This window comes from Mya arenaria, chromosome 2 (genome assembly GCF_026914265.1).
Source record: "Mya arenaria isolate MELC-2E11 chromosome 2, ASM2691426v1".
Lineage (NCBI taxonomy): Eukaryota > Metazoa > Mollusca > Bivalvia > Myida > Myidae > Mya > Mya arenaria.
In genome coordinates, this window is record NC_069123.1 from 46,917,411 (window position 1) to 46,938,939 (window position 21,529).

Below are 21,529 nucleotides of genomic sequence, written 5' to 3' on the forward strand. Positions count from 1 at the left end.
CAGTGCCTTGATATTCAAGCTGTCTGGATAGGAAGGCCTTCAGGAAATAAGTATCTAAGCTTTAACCATTGCTAATGGTTACCATATTTAGGTTTAGCTAGTGATACAGACATACATGTATACATTTACTTAACAGATAGGGGAAAAGCCAAAATACTGCAGAATGATGTTAAAAAGTGAGGGCAAAAGGGGCTTATGCATTTATTGTAACTGATGTGTCACACAGAACTGGCCGCTCTGCACCTCTTAGATCATCATTCCAAAATTGGCACCAAAAGGTTTAACTTTAAAGTTTTACTTTTTCCTACAGACCCAGGCCCAGCAGCAACAGGCCATGTTGCAGGCAGCCTACCAGCAACAACAGCAACAACAGCAACAACAGGCACAGGCACAACCAAGCCAGCAGCAGCAGTATGCTGCCATACAGACCTCCCTGCAACAACAGCAGCTTCAGCAGCTGCTACAGCAACAACGCCTCCTGCAGGCAGCACTACAGCAACAGATGCACCAGCAGACATCACAGGGTGGAATTTCATCACAACAACCAATGATGTCATCACAACAACCAATGATGTCATCACAACAACCAATGATGTCATCACAACCAATGATGTCATCACAACCAATGATGATGTCATCTCGAGCTGCATTTAGTCCAAACACTAGCTTTAATGCACCACAAGGTAAAAAAAAATACCATCAGATAAATAGATAAATTGTAATTCCAAAAATATTCCAGATAGCACTTTAGATCAGTTGTTTAGAGATACTTTTTGATAGATCTTACTTTGACAAGAAACTCTAAATAGGTATAAAATTGACATTTTAAATGGTATCATCTATTCTATAGGAGGACTTCCATTTGCTCCTGGTCAGAGCACCCAGTCAACATTCTCATCCCAGAGCCAACAAACACGCATGGCTGCTCCAGTCCCCGTCAGCAATACAGTGAGTTCCCAGCAGATGCCCATGACATACCAGGCAGTGGAGACCAGGGATGTGACTGATGGAGCCAGCGGACCTAGACGTGTGTTTAAATTTCGACAACAGTTTGAGAAAGAGACTGTTAACGGAAGTCAAGCCCAAGAGCAGGTTCCATCTCCTCCACCACCTCCACCAAATCAGTTTGCAGACATCCCGCGGATGGCCCCCGCCCCACCAGCTCCACCCCCACCCCCTCCTCCCAAAGAGCTACCCCACGTCTTTGACTCTGACAAAGGGACATTCACTTTCCGGGATCGTAAGGGTCGGGCACGCACAGTGAGAATCGGGCGTGTTGTGTGGCCACCACCGCCAGACAAGGAGGAGAAGCATACTCGGCAGGTCGGGCGGCTCGAGATTGACGAGAAGGTTCAACGTGAGCTAGACGAGAGAATGAGACCCACACAGCCCAAGTTGGAAACCCCTAGACAGGAAAAGAAGGTAGGGTTTATACTAATACATCTATCGCACAGTTTGTTTGAATGTTGGTTTTATATTCCATATGCCTTTTTGCTGTTCTGAATGGTTCCTCCTTTTTACTTTTAGCCAATCTTAATGGCATCTGTCTGCATCTCTAACCTTTGCTATGAGGCAAAAGCTTCTGTAACATAAGAACACAGAGATTTTAATTGATGTCTGAAAGTTTCCTTTTATCTTTGCTATAATGCAATCAATTAGCTTATGGTTAAGGTAGAATGACCAGACATTCTACAACTGTCTTATGGTCAGCATAACACCTCCCAAATTAAACCGTCATAAAATGTGTACTGCTTTTACGGGTTAAATCTTTCAGGCAGTCTGATATATGTGGATAAAAGAGGTTAATGTCATATTTTAAAATAATTTAAAAAACATAACACCGCTATAAAGTTATTTAGTCTTATGTTGATCCTAGTTTAGCCTTATCCCCTGTGACCCTTTCAATTTATGTTGAATCCCCAATTATCTTACAATGTTTATAATTATCACAAATAAGGGTAGCCTAAATCTATATACCGTTCCTGTTTCTTACCAAGATCATTGAATTGCAGCCTGAGCCGGCTCGTAAGAAGCAACAGCTGGCAGAGACTGTGCACTTGGCTACACTGCAGCTGCTGGAGGAGAAGATGGGACATAAGGAACCGCCAAAACCTCCAACTCCACCCCCACCCAGGATTGGTGAGTAGACATATGCTCGGAAAATTGTTTTTCTTTCATTTAGGTATGTGCCAAAAAAAAAAATCACAAAAACTAAAGAGATTTATTACATTTAGATGGTTTGCATTAAATTGTTTTGGGGACTAGGTCAGTTAACTTTAAATAAATATGTTATAATAACCCTCCTCCAGAGACACCACCACCCCCAGTGAAGCAGCCGCCTCCAAAGGTGGTCCATGCAACACAAACCCATGTGATCAAAGAGATAGAGACCCAGACAGAGGAGGCCCCACCTCCGGAGCGTGACGTGATTGACTACCGTGCCCTGGAGCTGGTCGTCACGGAGCTGTTCACCCAAAACAAGGACACCTTCCTCACCTACAGCAACGTACCCTGGACACTGCACGTCAGGAAAGAGGTAAAAACGTCACATGTTTATTTATGTCAGTGTTTGGTTGACTAAGTTTTCATCTTTCAAAAAAACACTTATTGATATGGCATTGCAATCTTTCGAATATGTCAAAAGCAAATGAAGAAAAAAAATTACAATATCATTCCAATTCCAACAGACATTTGACAAATAAAGCTTTGCTGCAAGCCATCTGTCTAGTTAACTCTGTTTAAGCCTACAATAAAACTATAAGACATTATAGAAAAGATAAAGAAAAAAAATTGTAAACAACCTACCACGAGTCCTAGAGATAATATAACATTTGTGTACCATTTGTAAATCCTTGCGCCATTTGTGTGTTCCAGGTGTTTGTTCCTGGTGAAAGGCTGGACAACCCACTGGCGCTGCACCTTGTCTTCTGTCAGGTGGTACAGGATGTCTACAACAACGCCTGTATACGTATAAATAAGGATGATCGCATCAAGATGCGGGGCATGCTGGGTAAGGGAACATAGCTCTCTTAAAGTGGACAGTAACTTAATGGTCAGAAAAGAAAACTGCAATCCAATTTCATATTAAAATGTATGACAATTATGTACAACATGATGCATTTGTTGCAGGTCTTTCTACATAAACTATGTTCTTTTGTGTATTTTAGGTTAAGAAAGGAAGTTTACATGTTTATTGTTGTTTCCAGAGAGTCATGGAGTAAATGCGGGTAACTACCTGTCAGGTTCCTTCAAGAACCAGGTGAAGCGGATCATTGTGGACACGGCCAAGGAGTGGCCAACTTACTTCTGTAGGCTCTTCCCAGTTGCTGTGAGTGGAACCATTTGAGCTGATTTGCCTTTTCACTTAATTGATTTATAATCAGGAGCTTGATAATGTATGCACTAAAATAAATTGATTGTTATTGAAAGATAAACATGCTGCATGTGAAGCAGGAGAAAATATAGAAAGTGTGATGAATAGCATCAATGGTTGACAACTAAGCAAACTGTGTAACCATAACCATTGCCCATTTCAGTCGAGTGGCCACCTGGCTGGGGTTCACTATGTTGGCATAAGTCACTCAGGCATCTACCTCGTACAGAGGGTCAAATCCCTCGTTGAAGATTACCTTGACGTCGTCGAACACATTAAGTAAGGCACAAATTGGGGTTGACATAATATATATTTCAGATTGTTCTTTTAGTGTCTTAAACATAATGCCTTGGTGACACAAATGATGACAGATTAACTGTCTGTAGTGATTATAGTATTGGTGCCTTTAACATGTTTTTGAACAATTTCTCCTGGTAAATATAATTTTGAAAAAAACTGCATCATTCCTACATTATGATTAATTCTAAAATCACATTCAGGTACGAGGATGTGGTAGATGTTGTAATGCCGTCTCGGACGTCAATACAGATCAGCACAAAGAACAAGCCATATGTCTTCTATACAAACCGTGCCCAACAAATGAAGGATATGCTGGATGAGTACCTCCGTGCTTCAGATATGGTGGGTAAAACAGGGGGCTTCATCCAATGTTTTGCTATAAGTGAGGGGTCTGCAACCAGGAAAATTGTCTGTATTCCAAATATTTCAAGAATATGCAGAAAAACCAAAATAGGTGTGCCAAAAGAGTATCTTTAGCTGAAAGAAGCAAGAATATTATATGTGAAAAAGATGTCTGGACATACAATGCTGTTATGAAGGAATGTGTTGTATTTTATTTATTTCTTGATATTTGATATCAAAGTTTTCATTCTATCATGCTACAGGTGAACAGTTACGTTGTGGCAGTAAAAGATTATCTGACGAGTGAGAGTACTCTGCTCTCCTTCCGACGTGGAGATGTCATCAAACTCATGGACGCTGATGTTGACGAAGGTATGTATTTCATGCTGAGACGTACAGCCAGGGAAGGGGAGTTTATAACAAGCTTACGTTCAGGATCAATGTACTTGATTTTAAAAAAAATCCTAAGCTTTTTAAAATTTTATTGTTCTCTTCTATTTTCTCGTTCCTTGACACTTGCTTTGTCTCTCGTTAACTGACACTTGCTTTGTCTCTTGTTTACTGACACTTGCCTTACCTGAGAGTTATGCATTTGATCATAGTTGATCTTCAGTTTTATCTGTATAACATGTATTATTTGGGGTATTTCAATTTTTAGTGTTCAATGTGTAACAGAGGCTCAGCTTTCTAATCATTGTTATTTTGTTCATGTATAGGTCATGTAAAGCGAGGTAAGGTATTTTAGACCCTGTCACCCCACAATCTTTCCTGCTCCTAATATTGTCCTCGTATAACACAGGTCTCACCAAATAGATCGTTTTATAAAACCATGTTGTGTGTTTTCCACTAACTTATGATATGCTAATGTTTTGAATCTTAACTATTCAAACTGTGGTTTTTATGTCCAAGTATTAGATTGTAGTTGTGTAAAAGTATAAACTATGTCCTGAAGACTTTCAGCTTTTTATTTTTTTTAAATGGAGTTATTGTCATAGCCTGTGAGGCAACAGCATTTTCCCATCATGCAAGTCTTTTACTTAAGCCATATTTCAAAAACATGTTTACAAGACAGTCTTTGACCAAGGCCCATGACTTTGGGTTTGTTAATAATTGAGTTAAGCCCCTTGATCTACTGAGTGACTGGATAAAAGGTAACATTAAGTTGCGATGCTTTTGTGAATTCAATAAACTAATACATTGTGAAGCCTGTCTCAATAGGGATATGACAGGTTGAATATATAAAAAATCAAACTCAACATAATTTTTCAGTGAAGCGTAGAGTAAGGTTTCCTAAACCTGCTGGTGAGCGTGTTGTTAGATATTAGAAATCATTATTGTATTGTGACAATTTATTATTGTGTATGCTACAGTACAGTTTAGTTCAGTCAATGCCAGGTAGACAATAGTGTGCTTTTAGGTTACGGTTATAAATTTTAAACTAATATAGTAATACTATTGGTTTAAACAATATTTAATTCAATAAAAAAAATCAATTTCCAGATATTCAAAGATCTACTGTGGCATTAATATGTGAAAAATAGAAAAATGATGTATGCATGAAACAATGAAAAGGAAGCTTTGAAGCTAATATTATATAACTTATACTTCTGTAATACTATTGTCAATGTATGTCTTCATTGATTTTCCATAGCTACTTCATCGAATCTTGTAATTTTGAGCTCTTTTTTCCCCATACTTAATATTGTGCTGCATAATTAAAGATCTATAATGACCAAACAAGATATATTTTTATATAAAATATCAGAAATAAACTTGCTGAGAGGAGGTTTGCTTCTTGGTTTTGTCTTCCCGTAAATGCCTGTTCTGTAATTACATGCTGTATGTGTGCTTTTCAGGTTGGCTATACGGCATACTGAATGGTGTGGTGGGGTATTTCCCTGCAGAACTTGTGCGACCTCTGGCAAGACATGAGGTTGAAGTTGCACGCAAAGAAGCCGTCGATCGAACACAAAGCTTCCGGGTATGTCAACAACATATAGCTTCTTCAGTCTCTCACTTGAATTTTTTACCTACCATAGATAGTTTTATCACTGTAATTAATTGTTTTTTTTTTCTCATTTTCCTGTTTCTTTAAATAATCAGTGTCATTTATGCTCCTAATTCATGTATGCCCTCTATTATTTAGGAACCTGAAATAGAAGTAGAAGTAAATACAGAGTTTTCTTCCTTATCTTGCATGTAATCATATCCCTTTGCCTTCAAAAATATCATTTTCTTTAGCGATGCTTTCTGCATTCTAGGAACTGTATAAAGCTATATAGATATTTTTCTACCCTCATCATTTCTATTTCAACTTTACAGACCTTTTCAAACATGCACGTTTTGAAAGATATGATGCTTTTTGTGTCGCCCGAAAAGACGACATATAGGGGTTACTTTTGTCGGCGGCGGCGTCCGCGTCCCATTTTCGCTTGTCCGGGGTATATCTCCTAAACTATTAGTGGTATCAACTTGAAATTTCATATGTAGATAGATCTAATTGAGGGCAAGTGCAGTGCACAAGAACTGTTACTCTTGCTTCCATATTTTTAGAGTTAATGCCCTTTGTTATTTTTCATTCTTAAAGTTTTGTCCGGGGCATATCTTGTAGAATATAAGAGTTATCAACTTGAAACTTCATATGTAGATAGATCTCATGGAGGGCAAGCGCAGTGCATAATAACAGTAACTCTTGCTTTCTTAGTTTTAAAGTTATTGCCCTTTGTTAATTTTCATGCTTTAAGTTTTGTCCGGGGCATATCTTGAAGAATATAAGAGGTATCAACTTGAAACTTCATAGCTAGATAGATCTCATTGAGGGCAAGTGCAGTGCACATGAACCGTTACTCTTGCTGCCATATTTTTCGAGTTATTGCCCTTTGTTAAGTTTCTTGCTTAGGTTTTGTCCGTGGCATATCTCGTAAACTATAGGAGGTATCAACCTGAAATTTATTCCGTAGGTACATCTGATTGAGGGAAAGTGCAGTGCACAAAATTCGTAACTCTTGCATCTATATGTTTAGAGTTATTGCCCTTTGTTAATTTTCATGCTCAAAGTTTTGTCTGGGGCATATCTTGAAGAATATAAGAGGTATCAACTTGAAACTTCATAGCTAGATAGATCTCATTGAGGGCAAGTGCAGTGCACAAGAACCATAACTCTTGCTGCCATATTTTTAGAGTTATTGCCCTTTGTTAATTTTCATGCTTAGGTTTTGTCCGTGGCATATCTCGTAAACTATAGGAGGTATCAACCTGAAACTTATTCCGTAGGTATATCTGATTGAGGGAAAGTGCAGTGCACAAAAACTGTAACTCTTGCGTCTATATGATTAGAGTTATTGCGCTTTGTTAATTTTCAAGCTTAAATTTTGTCTGTTGGTGAATTGGAGTCTTACTTCAGCCATAAACCAGTCTTGATAGCAGTTTAGACAGAAGCAAGACAGAGATGCTCATTTCACACCTGAAAACGTATTAATCCATTATCTTCAAATTATTTCTCAATGTCATTGACTTCATTATTTATTGTGCTCATTTTTGCTTATATAACCAATTGCTTGCTCCTGGCTTATCGTTGTTACCTTCAGTTCAAATGCCACCTACACTTGAAAGTTAAATGGCAACATCATTGTCTATAAAAGAATAAAATGCCAATCTAACAGCTATAATGTCGACAGTAAATAATTCGTCAGGCGACACATCCGACTCGCGGAGTTCTAGTTTTTTACTCATATGGAATTGAAGAAAAATGTTATCATATCAAAAAGTATATACATGGGTATTTGTACCAAAGAATTTTTGACTGTCATTATGATACATTTTGTTTAACTCAAAAAGATTAATGCAATGTCCTTTTGCATCTTTTGAACTTAAGGAATATATTTTTGATGTTTTTGAAATGGTCTGTTTTTCTCACCCTCCTTTGTATACGTGCACTTGCATGTGATTTCTCTCCTCCTTTTGAAGAGTCAGCAGCCAGTTGGCCACATCTCGGAGACCACAGTTCAGCGGGTCATACATAAGTCACACAACACCAGTAGGGTGGGTACTTGCATGTTTAACTGTCTTCTTCTCTGCTTAATACGTCCCAGCTTCAAATCCTTTTTCGTATTTCTTGACGTACATTGTTTAGTTTTAACTGAAATTTATTGATGAAAAACGGAACCTTACATGTCTCAGTAAATATCTGTAAATATATGTTTCTTTTAAGTAGAATGTTCTGTTTCAATTCTCAGTGAGATATATGAAGAATTAAAAAATATCTCAGTATTGTAGCAAAAGTGAGAACTTAGAAATTATTGTGATCTGTATTGCATTATGATTATCCACCACAGGAAAATTCACGAGAGATGGTGCGTGATTCCCCTATGTTACGTGAGGCTCTACCGGCTCCCGACAACAGGAGTGAGACGAGCCAGGGGACTGTCGTTCCCGACGGCAAGTTCTCCATGATGGAGTTCGCTCTCCTCTCCTACCGTGAAAGCATGGAGAAGTAAGAATCTTGGGTTGTTGCATGATATCATTTCATTCAATTCACTTGTATTACATTATTACATTAAAAATACTTCAAACCAAAGATTTTCACAATAAATTGTTGATGGTACTTTTAGTTTTTGCACTTCACACCAAACAGGTAAAGATCAAGGTGTTATGAAGTATGATCAAAAATCGTTTTCTGTGTACAATGTGACAGATAATGTTCTTCCTGTTAAATGAGTTGTTGGTTGTTTTCAGGAAAGAGATAATAAAGAGAAAAGGTAGATAGGGATAAAAGATGTAATATGCCTGCTTGCATGCCACTGTTACTATTTTCCATATTATTATGCATGACATGTCATAAGGCCAAAACCATTATTTGGCAATATGTATCTCAATTATTCATGAGCAGCATAGCAATTAACATGATAAGTAATATTTTTAATATTCGTATTTTTTTATTCAAAATATTAACGGACAAAACTTTGCACTTATACCGTATATGCTTGATACTGGTTTGGCCTGATACTGTAACAGTTATTTATCTGCTTCATATTGTAATTGCAAGTGGTAAAAAAATCACATCATATTGTTTGCTGAGTTCAATGGCAGGTAAAAGTTGTGGAAGTCAACACAAACTTTATCATTTAAACTGTCATTTATTTATTTTTTGCTTTTATTTATACTGTTATAAATTTGACTTGTCTGTATACAAAGTCATGTCCTGAGTTTACAAACCAGCAATGCTAGCATCCTGTCCGAGTGGCGTCGTAACCAGTCAGGACAACGCACACCTAATTTCTCGGAGCTTGCAGACATGCTAGGTGCCATACACCACTGTGTTCTTGCAGGATGTCATAGCACCCACCCTGGTTTCTTACCTTTCTTGCAAATATTCTCTCTCAATATAACAATGTTCCCAAGGTCTGAGAAAAGTCAGGGGGAAAATGACTCTTTCAAAGACAGGGGGTAAATGACTCTTTCAAAGTTATGGGAAAAATTACTATAATTTCAAAGTCAGGGAAAAATGACTATTTCAAAGTCAGGAAACTTGTAAATTGGTAAGAAAAATTTGGGAAATGAGCGGTCAGGAAAATTTGGAATCTTAGATCGAGGACTGTGGAAACAATTTGTGAAATAGGAGAAAGATGAAATAAGGCTAAGGCAGTTTCTTCCTGTATGGTGAATCAAAACTCAAGGAATTTTATAGTCTATGATTTGTGGGAACCCTGTCTATCTTTCCAACCTCTTATTCAAAACATATTTTGCTGACCACCTCTACTGCTATATTATTCACATTGATGACGAAATGTGGTTCTGTTCCATCTCTCTTGTTTTCTGATTTACACCAAATTTTAAATGCATATATTTCTGAGCATTTCCCCACACTGATCAGGGTAGACTGCATTTCAGGGACAATTTGACTGCAAGTCTCCCTCTAGCTAGATTTTCTATTTTCACATTGCATTGTTGTGATTGTAAAAACTGGTCGAACACATGTCGCTTGGACATCCCAGTACTTCTTACTTGGATGGGTAGAGCTCGAGAGCAGGGTGATGTACGATATCCAGATTTCCAACTTTGTGGAAGTGTGTTGTTGGTCACATGCATGGTTTTGTTTGAAGGTATGAGCTTGCGCGGGCCAACAACGATGGTTCTATGTACGGCACTGTTAAGTCCATAGAAAAACTGAAACTGCATAACCTGCACAAGCATGAGAACAAGCGACGCAAAGGTGATGGTGGTTGCTTTACTAACATGCGCTTTCTTAACTTTTGATGTAAACTGTGACAAGCAGAATTGGTTTTATACTTAATCTTTAAAATATCAGTTTTAGACAACATAGTAATTATCTTAAGTGTTTTTTTTCAAAAACAGAGAAGTAAATTACCATAATAGAACTGAAAACACACTACACTGTGGGCATTTTCAGTCACAAGAAACTACAATACATATTGTTTGCTTTTGTCATTGTTACTATGCTTACTACTGCTTGTCATAGTTCACGTCAATTACTGAATATAATAAAAGATCTAAATTACAATTATCATATTAATAATTATACATGTATGTACTGATAATAACTAAACTGTAATTTATGAAGGTAGATTCTGAATGTCACTTGGTTTCCTGTGTTGTTTACATTGATATACACGGTAGTTGACTGCACTGTGTAAGCTGTTGTGACTTCAGTGTTAGAAATAGGATGATTGTTTGCTTATTTGCCTAAAAAGTCCATTGCTTATTGGTATGATGGTTCCTACATTATTAAAGAATACTTCCATGTGTAAAAAAGTCTCTATCATGATTACATTTCCAGTTTAATAAAATATTGGAAATTTCAAAGTGTCAATGTTTCTGTACAAACTCTTATGGTTTCACTTTATTGAAATGTTAAATAGTTCTATGTAACATGGTGGTCACTGGTTGGTTGTGGTCACTGCAGGTTCAGGTGACTGGACATGGAAGGAGCAGGCAGACATGGTCAAGTGGACACGGGTAAGTAACCGCTCTATACAACTACACTATAATGTACAATCTATTGCTCAATATTTCGCTGACTGTCATATATGTTTGTAAACCCTGTGTGAAGCATGGCCAACACACAAGGATGACTTTCTCCAGCATCTGTTTCACACACTTGCTTCCTATCAGTAACTTTTTAATGACTTGTGTAGAGTCTTCAAACTTTCAGTAGATGACCCATGTTGATTTATAGTTTATCATAAGTCAAGGGCATGGTGACCTTTACTGGAAATAAGATGGGTGCTCCTGACAGGCCACATTTCCAATTTGTGGAATTCTAGTTTGATGTTGCTGATTCCAATTATTTTGAGTTTTTACCTGGTAACTATCAGATCTTAACAAAATGTATTTATAATGAACTTGGAACCCACAGGGTGAGGCAATTTTTCTCCAGGGGCATAATTTGAATACACATGGTAGATAACCAACAGACAATGTTACACACCAAATATTAAAGCACTAGGCCTCATAGTATTTGCCAAAAAAAGTTTTGTAGTTTTTCCTTTAGGTTGCCAGAGTTCTGTATGGAATTCATTTCTTTGAACAATTTTGAAAAAGCACAAACCAAGGATCATTCCTATAAAGTTTCATTAAAAATAGTCCAAGCGGTTTAGGAGAAGATGATGATTATAATCAATTGTTGATGCTTTTCCTTTAGGTTGCCATGGCAACAAGAGTTCTGCATGGAATTCATTTCTTTGAACAATTTTGAAAAAGCACCAACCAAGGATCATTCCTATGAAGTTTCATTGTAATTGTCGAAGCGGTTTAGGAGAAATTGATGATTTGATGTTGACGCCAAACAACGGACGCTGGACATAGACCGATCACAATAGCTCACCTTGAGCACTTAGTGCTCAGGTGAGCAAAAAAAAGTTTAACATGATAATGGTTTTGCACACTGCACATATGGTGCATAGTTACCTCAGTATATGTTTCAAGTTTCATTGAAATCACATTTGTACTTTTTAAATAATGCTCCGGACAAGTGTAAGATCATTTTAGATGGAATCCTTTCAGTACTTTCCGGACAAGCACCCATAATGAAGAGGGATGGTAAAGGGGAGATAGCTCGGTAAACATGGAAGAGAGGATTAAAGCTCTTGTACACTGCACTTCCTCTCATTTCTATCTAATTTATTCCAAGTTTCATTTATATCTCTCCTTATGGTCTGGACAAGCAGCTTCCTTATTAGTGCATACTGTAAAAGTGAAACTCGAATATCATTCAGCAATAACTGAAGCTAGAACTATAATTTATGGTGCTTGCGTAGTGCCCTTGTGCATATTGCCCTCTTTCTTTATTATAGCTCCATTGAAATTCCTTCAAGATTTTTTTGCAGTTATTTTCCAGAAAAGGGTGTGACAGGCGGACAAAGCGTCGACTTGATGCTCTCCGTCATGGAAACATAATTTAACATGTTAAAATTGAAATGCCAAAAACAAAATAATCTTTTGAAAGGTGTTCCATCATCATGTCCACTTTCAGCTACTCTTCACATGCAGAAATACACAATAAATCCAACACAAACCCCTTTTTTCCCTGGTATCAGGCATTCCCAGTTCAATAGATTGAGTGTTCCATCGGCATTTTTACTTGGCTTTGCAACAAAACCCTGAAAATATGCAAACATTTTTAATGGAATAATACAATGAAAAACAAAAGGCAACAAACTTCATCAACTTACTGTTTGTATAGTAAATATGTTGTTCTTTTAAGCTCAGTATGTAACTGATGTGATGTAAATTGATTAAATTGCAACCAGAATAATTATATAATGAAGTAGAGAATATTAATGACAGACAGTGAGTTTAAACACCCTTTAAATAAAGATACTTGTATCTTACCTATGTCAATGTTAACAAGCAAGCATTACACCATTAAAAATAGCTAGTGCTTATACCAAGAGATATTTGAACAAAAGACAACATCATTGTTGAGGACTTAATGATAATATGTCACTTACAAATGGATGGTCCTTTCTCCAGGCTTTGCGTTCCTCAGAGAGCCGAGCCAGAGCAATTCCAGACATTCTATTTTAATCTGATACAAAAAAAAAGAAACAGTTTTAAAGCACCAGCATGGCTTTTTCTGGCCATTTTGGGAAAAAGACCCTTGACATTTTGGGAAATTTTGTGTTGTGAAAATGCTGAAATTGGGAAATTTTACAGTAAAAAGAAAAAGCTGTCTAGTATCCTGCGAATTAGGAAATGATTTAATATTAGTTTATTTTCCCTTTAAAATTTAAGACACCAAAAAATATCAATCCTTGGGGTGTAAATATCTATTGCAATAAATCATTACAGATATTTCATACTGATCTCTGATTGTGATGAAAATCAATGATTTCCGAGTTTAATTATAAAAATGTTTTTTACATCATACAATTTATTAGGATGTTGAAAATGAACCAGTGCATTTAATATTTGATTGGGATTTTTTTTCTGAAAATTGGGAAAAATATCTTATATTTTGCTTTGGGATTGGGTCCGATAATCGGACCCATGGGTACTATAGAAAAAGCCCTGACCAGGAGTACAATGATTGGATACAACAAATAGTAAGTGACAGTAACAGATACTTTAATTAATAATATTGTTCAACTTTGTTATACAGACCAAATAACATGAATACATTTGTCAGGCCTCAAGGCAGCTAATATACATTTAGCTTTTAATCCTGGAACATACATTTTTTCCCGCCAATGGTATAGTATAAAGCCAAGGGTGCTAAAATATTCAGCGTCAGATGACATGCTTATGTTGATAAAATGTGAGAAAAAAGCAAATGTTTACTCATAAATTTGTGTTATCAAGAAATCCAACGTTAAAACATTTGATTTAAAACAGACAATTGTTGAATGCCATTAAATGTGTGTCCTTTCCAATAACGTCACTGATTGAAAGCACAGTGTTTTTTTGTGCATGCATTGTCTGTGCAATTAATCGAGGGAGATTACAGTCAATGTTTTTTTTTAATATATATTTCCTGGATATAAAATTTGTCCAGAGTAAGGTCTGGTTATGCACCAGTCAATTAAAACCAAGCCCCCCCCCCCCCCAACAAAAAAAGTCCAGGATAGCAGGGACTTTAACTATCAGTCCAGCCGAGCCCGGGGACAAACTGCTGGTAATATCCCTGTCAAATGCCCCGCACAGTAGGGACCCTAGGTAAGGCCTATTCCCCCCTATTTTTATGGCACGAAGACAAAACTACCTCATTCATGCGGCATTGCAGGGCCACCTGGCAGGTGGCCGATTTCCCCCTGGAGGGGGGACCTTGGTTACAATTGACTGGTGCATTAATGAAACCCCTGAACCTTGTAAAGTAAAATGAACCAATGAAATGGGGATGTGAACCTTCTGCTCATCCGACACAGAAATATTTTAGCTACATTAATTTTTGATGAAAAGATATGTTATAAAAATCATGAAAGATCCAAAATTTATAACTACCGATTCTTTTCTATTTACATTAAAATTATTAATTTTGATGTCGACTGTGAAATTCATATCGCGAAAATATATGATTTACTATCATTATATCAGACAAATGAAATATATCCCGACATGGTGAAAACATAACGTTTCAAAGTGTCAACAGCATACACCTTCTGTCATTAACTATCCCATATTTCATAATTTACTTACTGAAAATACTTTTTCACAAAAATTACGGCGGGATATCACGTGACTCGCAAAGTTTGTTAACCGGCGTCTACAAGACTTCAGTTAAACGGATAGAATTCCAGGAAACAGTGTCAAATAAGTGTACCATCATTAGATGACTTCATAAACTACATTTTCTCAAAATTATATTTGTTTACGTATTACTGCATATTTTTCCAGGTACTAGCGAATCATGTTTTGTTTGAATCAAAATTGAATATATAATATGATTATCCCAATTGGGCAAGATTCCGCAGTTGAAACATTCGTCACGTGTTAGTCATGTGACGTCCATCCTAAATATTGACTTCAATGTGCTATTTTATGCATAGGTATTTGAAGTATATAAATTGTTTTATATATGCATAGACCTGGGAACTCTCATACTCGCATAACGTCTAAGTGTCTGGTTTGGAATAAAACTGAAAACACGACTCTTGAAATATGTCTCAAAACACTGCCAAGGAAGAGTGTGTTAAAAACTTCAAATATATTTTCAGGAATGATTTATTTCTGTGAGTATATAATTTACCTCAACTATTTATTTTCTTGAAAAAGAGATGTTGACGTTCGACGTCGTTGCTCGTTTTAAATTTTGGATTAAATCAATATGAAGAAATTTTAAAAGGCAAAGTGAAAGGATTATTTAAAATAAAAAATAAGAATTAAAACATGGGATGATCCATTTTTAAGATTTTTGGGGGGCAACATGTTTGAAAGAAAATATTTATATAAATTAATTTAGCTATGTATTAACATAAAGTTGTATAACTTATGTTGTTGCAAATTTAATTGAAGAAATATTGAAGTGTCAGTAAAACATCATTTCTACTAAGCACCAAGAGCTAGTATAAAATAATAGACGTGTTATACGGGATTCTTCCAATCCCTAACTATGTGAAGGATTTGCCATATCAAAAATCGTAAACTTACAATTATTTGGACTAGACCAAGAGCTAGTCGAAATATTTGTACGCGGATGGATTTTTTTAAAAAAATTTCATTTATGACAAATCCTTAAGGGATTAGAAGAATCCTAATTTGAATGTCTTTTATTGTAGAATAACCAAGAGCTATAGCTACTAAAAATACTTAACATCTTGTTTTAAAATAAATATGATGAAGTTTATGATTAAGTGGAAAGTGGACAATTTTTTTTTTAAATAGTTCTTTAATAGAAGTAATTTTATAGCTATTCTAACATGAAGCAGGACTGATTGTTATAACTAAAACATTACTATTATCGTTATAAACATAAATGAGATACAATTTCAAGATCAATGATCTTTTTGCAGCTATTTCTGCACTGTGCTTATGTTAATTGCATTGATAGCTGTACATTAATTTGGTGATTTTAAAGGCAAACAAATAATATTGGTGAAAAAAATCAGATTTTAAAGGCGGCTAAAAAGTCCTCCAAGAAAAAATAAAAATTAAATGTCACCCCTCACCCCTTTAACTAAAATTGGATGAAAATCTAGCAATGAATATATTTATTAATGGCCTTAGAAACTTCTTTAAGCTCTGTCTCAGCATACATGCCATATCCCCCATGAGTGTGAAATTCCATGAAGGTCCTTGGTGACTAAGTCCAAAAATTATTGTATTTGAGTGTATTTCTGTATTTATTCTTATATTATAAATGCAGATATTGCGCAAATTTTTGTCGCTTAAAAATCCCCTGGTGTAATATCAAAATCTCCTGGAATTCAGACCAAAATCCCGTTTTCCTTCAAACAACTTCTCCTCCTAAACCACTTGGCCAATTTCAACCAAACTTCACAGGAATGTCCCTTTGGTGGCCCTTTTCCAGATTATTCAATAAAAGTGGTTCCATGCAGAACTTTGCTATTGGAGTGGAAAGGAAAAAAACGAAAATCTTTTTTTCAAAAAACGCTTGCCCAATTTCAACATAATTTTACAGAGATGCTCCTTAGGTTACAAGGAATCAAATTCCTTCACCCATGTTGATTTGTAAAAATCTCGGCTGCCTGGGCTGAGGGGGCAGTGTTTCGTTTCACTATGTATGTCTATTTCAGGAACAGAATCTGCTAGCCCTATTTTAAATTATTAGCACAGAAATGATTCTTAAGTGATCCTCTATGGAAGTCTTTCACCCCATGCTTATTCATAAAATAAATAGCCGCCAGGGGCGGGTCTTCTTTTCAAAACTTTTTTAAAAATCTTCTCTTCAGTAACTATTCAAAATAATTTCACAGAAATGTTCCTAAAGTGACCCTTTGTTAAATTACCTCACCCAATGTTTATTCATTAAAAACACAGTTATATGTCTGGGTCGAAAACTTTCTAAATCTCATCTTCAGAAATCATTGACCGCAATTCAAAATAATTTCACAGATATGTTCCTTATGAGACCTTTTTATCAATATTTTTAATTAATCTTTAACGACAATAAAATAGATACTTATATATTCTCTATTGTATTACAATCATTGAAGATGTCAACTTCAAACTTCATGAACCCTCTTGTTATCTGTCTCGGTCATTGATGATGTTAACATCTAGAATGCCTCCCATATTTAAAAAAAATGATCAAGAATGTTATATTTTTTGTGCCTCAAATGGGATTAAGTACACATTTATACATGTATACATTTTAAGCAAAGTGCTCAAGCTGAGCTATTGTGATCGCCCTATGTCCATAGTCTGTTGTGCATCCTTAACATATAAAAACTTAAAAATCTTCTTGTCTGAAAACGATGATATTTTGTATGTAGACTCATGTAGTGGTCCTTTAACAAAGTTGTTCAAATTTTGTCGCTGGGATCAAAATTGGCACTGCACAAGTTTGTGGTTCACAGTGAACTGTTATACTAATATAGTAAAGAGTTTGAAATTGGATAAAAAACTAATGCTCAAAGTGCATGATGTACTTTATCACATAGTACCACATCTTGAAGATTATACAAGTCCTGTTTTTCTTTCAGGGGTAAAGTGGCATTTGTGACAGGTGGAGGTACAGGGATAGGGTTCACTATTGCCGAGGTGTTGATGAGGTACCAACTTTTTACAATTGTAAATGACTATGGACAGAGTAACAATATTTTTAAATATAATGAATCCCTTCCTAAATGTTTACGTGTGTTGTTGCTTAAGTCTTGAATTTCATGTTTTTGATTTTCTAGGAGCTTCCTGAAAATCAAAGAATTATTGTATGGTTTGTTATACACTGGACTTATCGTACATTTTGATTCTACTGTTTGTGTATCACTGCCCATGTGTTTCAGACATGGATGTGATACGGTCATCGCCAGTCGCCGCCTTGACAAATTGCAGGAGTCTGCAGCTACACTCCGGGCTGCCACCGGTCGACGGTGTCTGCCCATCCAGATGGATGTCAGAGATGTAATTAATAAAATAGATATAATAAATATGAATACAAATGGTGATTTTCGTTGCAGAATTACAATAATGATATGGCTAAGTACTGTACACAAAGCAATGGGGGATATCTTTGATTTTCAGACACTTTAAAAAAAATTATGAAGAAAAAATAATAATTTGCATATATATATATATGTATTAATGGTTGAGTTTCTATAGTTAAAACAAACTTTTTTTTAAATTGGATTTTTTATATTTTGCTTCGCTTTAGCCCAAGAAAGTACAAGCAGCCGTTGCCGAAGCAATGAAAGAGTTTGGGAAGATAAATATCCTTGTGAACAGTAAGACAATATACTTACTATCATGTACCATACTTGTTCTAACTTTAAGCAGAAATTAGAATGTACATGTTTATGTTAAAATAACCAATGTCACATGCATGTATTTTTTCCATTAACATATTTTAGTTAAGGCTTTCAACATTACAAAAGTGGGTTGGGAAGGCCAATAATTAAAAAGCTTCATAAGTTTATGTTGTTGTTTTTTTAGGAGCGTTTTTTAAAGAGATAAACAAACATCTTTTGCGATGTGTTTTAGTGTGATAAGAAGTTGAGCAAATTCAGAAAAGAAGATTTATCAGATTTTGGCTCAAAAAAAACAATTTCATTTTTCAGCAATCTGTTGACAATATAAATATGTAAGTGTCAAAAAGCTCCAGACCACCAAATAAATTCATAATAATGTTTTGTGGCTTGTTCATGATATATTTTCAAATAAGACAGTAAGAAAATAGTGATTTAATTCCATTTCCTGGTTACAGAAATGCAAATGTATTTCTTAAAACAAAAGCAATCACCACAAATTTAAGCCTCAAAACATAATCTATTTGGTGGAAATGCTTATCAGAAAAAAGCAAAAGCTTTCTGAGCCAAAATCTGACAAATCTTTTTTCATAAAATTAACTCAACTCCTTATTACACCAGTCCTATACATGTTGCAAGAGACGTATGTATTAAGCTTGCTTAATATTGAACTTAGTAAAAAAGCAATTTTGAAGTATTCTATTTTTTGTTTAAGATTAATTTTTGCACTGTTGAGCACTTTTAATAGATATCTTACTATTAACTTCTGTTTCCCACAGGCGCTGCTGGCAACTTCCTGTGCCCGGCGGAGGGGCTGTCCTTCAATGCTTTTCGTACTGTGATGGACATTGATGCTATGGGCACATATAATGTCACCAAGGTCGTCTTTGACGAGTACATGAAGGTAAGCATGCAGTTTTTTTTATAAGCCTGGTTTGTAGAACAGGACATATCATAATTTCACCTGCAGAGTATGGATGGGCTGGCTTCGGCATCCAGTTTGTTGTCCAATCATTAACCAATCATTAACTATAGAAGCATTTATGTAATCATCACCAAATTTGGCCAGAAAGTACATGCATAACATCTCTGACAAGTTCAATAATCGTAGGTGGAAAGTTATCACACTTTAATTATAGAAATTACTCAAAATTGGTCTTGTCTGATCAATAACTTTCTTTGGAAGCCTTGGTCATTTCATCACAAAATTGTATATGAATGTGAATGGGCATAATATCTTGGACATGTTTAATAACCAGTCACATTGCTCTAGACGCCAGAAAGTAATAGCCCTTTAGTTATAAAAATGATCTAATATTGGTCTTGTTTTATCAATGGCTTAAGAAGCCATTTTCCAATCATCACCAAATTTGGTCAGAATGTGTATGGGCAAATATCTCAGTCAGGTTTGATGAAGAACCATGTGGCCTCAGTCACTCCAGAGTGATGACCCTTGAATTAGTAAAAAGTTTATTTACATTCATTTATTTGTCTGCTTTTTAAATTTAACTAAGGTACAATCAGTCGAAAATTACATTATATTCAGCATGTAATCAAACACTTTATGATTTGTCCATTACAGAAACATGGTGGTGTGATTGTTAACATCACGGCCACGCTGCAGGTGCGGGGTCAGGTCTACCAGCTGCATGCAGGGGCCGCCAAGGCTGCCATAGGTGAGTTACCTTCAACTTGTGTGACTAGCAACTTAAAATCGTACACATGGTTCTTATTGACTTTGTACAGTTGTGTATGATTCATTGAGTGTGTATTGTGACACAACTTTATAAAACATGAGCAGTTTTTTCACTTGGCTGGTATGAGGACTACTTAGTAATTTATTGGTACAAATTTGATTTCAAGGTTTAATTTGTTTAAACGTTTTTGTTTTATTTTACAACAACTGTGAAGAGTTATGTTATCTTATGCTAAGGCACTCTTGTTGGTAAGATGTTCCTGGAGAGTGTGGTCTTTCTTGTTGGGGAAACCTGAGAGCACGGACAAAACTGACTTGTCTAGCTTGGTAACCACCAACCATCATATTTGAAAAGAAAGCATTTTAGCTTGTCTGCTTTTTGTATAAAAATAATATTATAATGATAGAAACAATGGAGTCATGGCCACTTTTCAACTTAGGCTTTACATTTGCCCTTTTTTGATTGAAAAAACAACAGCACATAAGCTTTGGCCTCCACTTGCAGTGTTCTTGATATGTATACCGTGAATGTTTCCTGCATGTAGAGACCATGACAAAGCACCTTGCTGTGGAGTGGGGGGAGAAGGGGATTCGCATTATGTGTGTTGCACCTGGACCCATAGGAGACACGGAGGGATTCAGCAGGCTAGGTACAGTTTACATCATACATGTTAATGATAAGTTTTGACTGGGCTATTTCATGCCATGTTAGTGAGATATTAACATTTATATTAAGCCTGTATGGATTACATATCCATGTGGACTGACATGCACAAAATATAATGTCAATAAAATTTGGCCTACAAATCTTGCGCATACAGTGTTCTTTTTCCAGGAGGTAAAGCTCTCAGGAAGGAGTATGTGGACAACATTCCCATCCAGCGTGTGGGTACGCGTGAGGACATAGCCAACACAGTGGTGTATGTGTGTAGTGACGCTGCCCAGCTGCTCACTGGCTCCACAGTCATTGCGGACGGTGGCTCCTGGCTCACAAACGAGAACAATCTAAGTGGCATTCGCCACATTGTGGAACTATATTCAAAAATGTGATGCCTTTGTTTTAGAAACTGAATATCATTTTCATTTGAGAGTTGCACTGCGAAAGTTTAGTAACCAGAGTATACATTAACTATTACTTGTTAGATTTGTTTGTAAAATTTTACAATTTTTGCAATACTTCTAATCTAATAAAATTAAAGATGTATTAACATTTTGTCTTTAATAAAATTAAACATGATGTTGTAGCAATTTTACATTACAGCAGACCAATCCAAAAACATAAAGTCACTCTGTCACCAAACACCTAAAACCACTCAGAATAAGCCATATATAATCTGTATAACATTGTAGCCCATTTCCTGGCTAACAGTAGTAATGCCAATCTATATGAGGCCCATACAGGAGATACTATTTCTGCAAATTGGTGATGTAATCCTGGTT

At 36.0% G+C, this 21,529-nt stretch overlaps 2 protein-coding genes and 1 long non-coding RNA gene across 7 annotated transcripts in view; 2 read left to right on the plus strand and 1 right to left on the minus strand.

The window, feature by feature from the left end:
• LOC128211886 (unconventional myosin-XV-like) overlaps positions 1-9,621 on the plus strand; it is a 49,828-nt gene extending 40,207 nt beyond the window's left edge. Inside the window, exons 27-40 of one of the 2 annotated variants that reach the window (XM_052917000.1) lie at positions 311-683; positions 851-1,422; positions 2,013-2,139; positions 2,310-2,536; positions 2,875-3,010; positions 3,207-3,328; positions 3,537-3,652; positions 3,874-4,015; positions 4,279-4,387; positions 4,732-4,746; positions 5,872-5,996; positions 7,982-8,056; positions 8,350-8,507; positions 9,233-9,621. In XM_052917000.1, coding sequence (XP_052772960.1) covers positions 311-683; positions 851-1,422; positions 2,013-2,139; positions 2,310-2,536; positions 2,875-3,010; positions 3,207-3,328; positions 3,537-3,652; positions 3,874-4,015; positions 4,279-4,387; positions 4,732-4,746; positions 5,872-5,996; positions 7,982-8,056; positions 8,350-8,507; positions 9,233-9,464 — 2,529 coding nt within the window. In that variant the 3' untranslated portion in view covers positions 9,465-9,621. The remainder of the gene's footprint in view (positions 1-310; positions 684-850; positions 1,423-2,012; positions 2,140-2,309; positions 2,537-2,874; positions 3,011-3,206; positions 3,329-3,536; positions 3,653-3,873; positions 4,016-4,278; positions 4,388-4,731; positions 4,747-5,871; positions 5,997-7,981; positions 8,057-8,349; positions 8,508-9,232) is intronic. The other variant, XM_052917008.1, reaches the window with a different exon arrangement.
• Positions 6,151-14,765, minus strand: LOC128212018 (uncharacterized). 2 transcript variants are annotated; one of them, XR_008257373.1, is made up of 4 exons: positions 14,669-14,742; positions 12,985-13,061; positions 12,550-12,633; positions 6,151-6,165 (listed from the first exon to the last, which is right to left on the minus strand). It is a non-coding gene; the product is annotated as an uncharacterized LOC128212018 (long non-coding RNA). The 2 variants fall into 2 exon arrangements; XR_008257371.1 differs by lacking the exon at positions 6,151-6,165 and having other exon boundaries at positions 11,001-12,633; positions 14,669-14,765.
• Positions 10,073-21,326, plus strand: LOC128211982 (peroxisomal 2,4-dienoyl-CoA reductase [(3E)-enoyl-CoA-producing]-like). Of its 3 annotated transcripts, XM_052917194.1 has the most exons (9): positions 10,073-10,226; positions 10,938-10,990; positions 17,635-17,703; positions 17,935-18,052; positions 18,303-18,372; positions 19,173-19,297; positions 19,976-20,069; positions 20,635-20,739; positions 20,925-21,326. In XM_052917194.1, exons 1-9 carry the CDS (start codon positions 10,206-10,208, stop codon positions 21,137-21,139), a joined length of 870 nt encoding a protein of 289 aa, XP_052773154.1. In that variant the 5' UTR covers positions 10,073-10,205; the 3' UTR covers positions 21,140-21,326. The 3 variants fall into 3 exon arrangements, with proteins under 3 accessions (XP_052773154.1, XP_052773149.1, XP_052773163.1); XM_052917189.1 differs by lacking the exon at positions 10,073-10,226 and having other exon boundaries at positions 10,766-10,990; XM_052917203.1 differs by lacking the exons at positions 10,073-10,226; positions 10,938-10,990 and adding an exon at positions 14,994-15,201.
• The last annotated feature ends 203 nt before the right edge of the window (positions 21,327-21,529 follow it).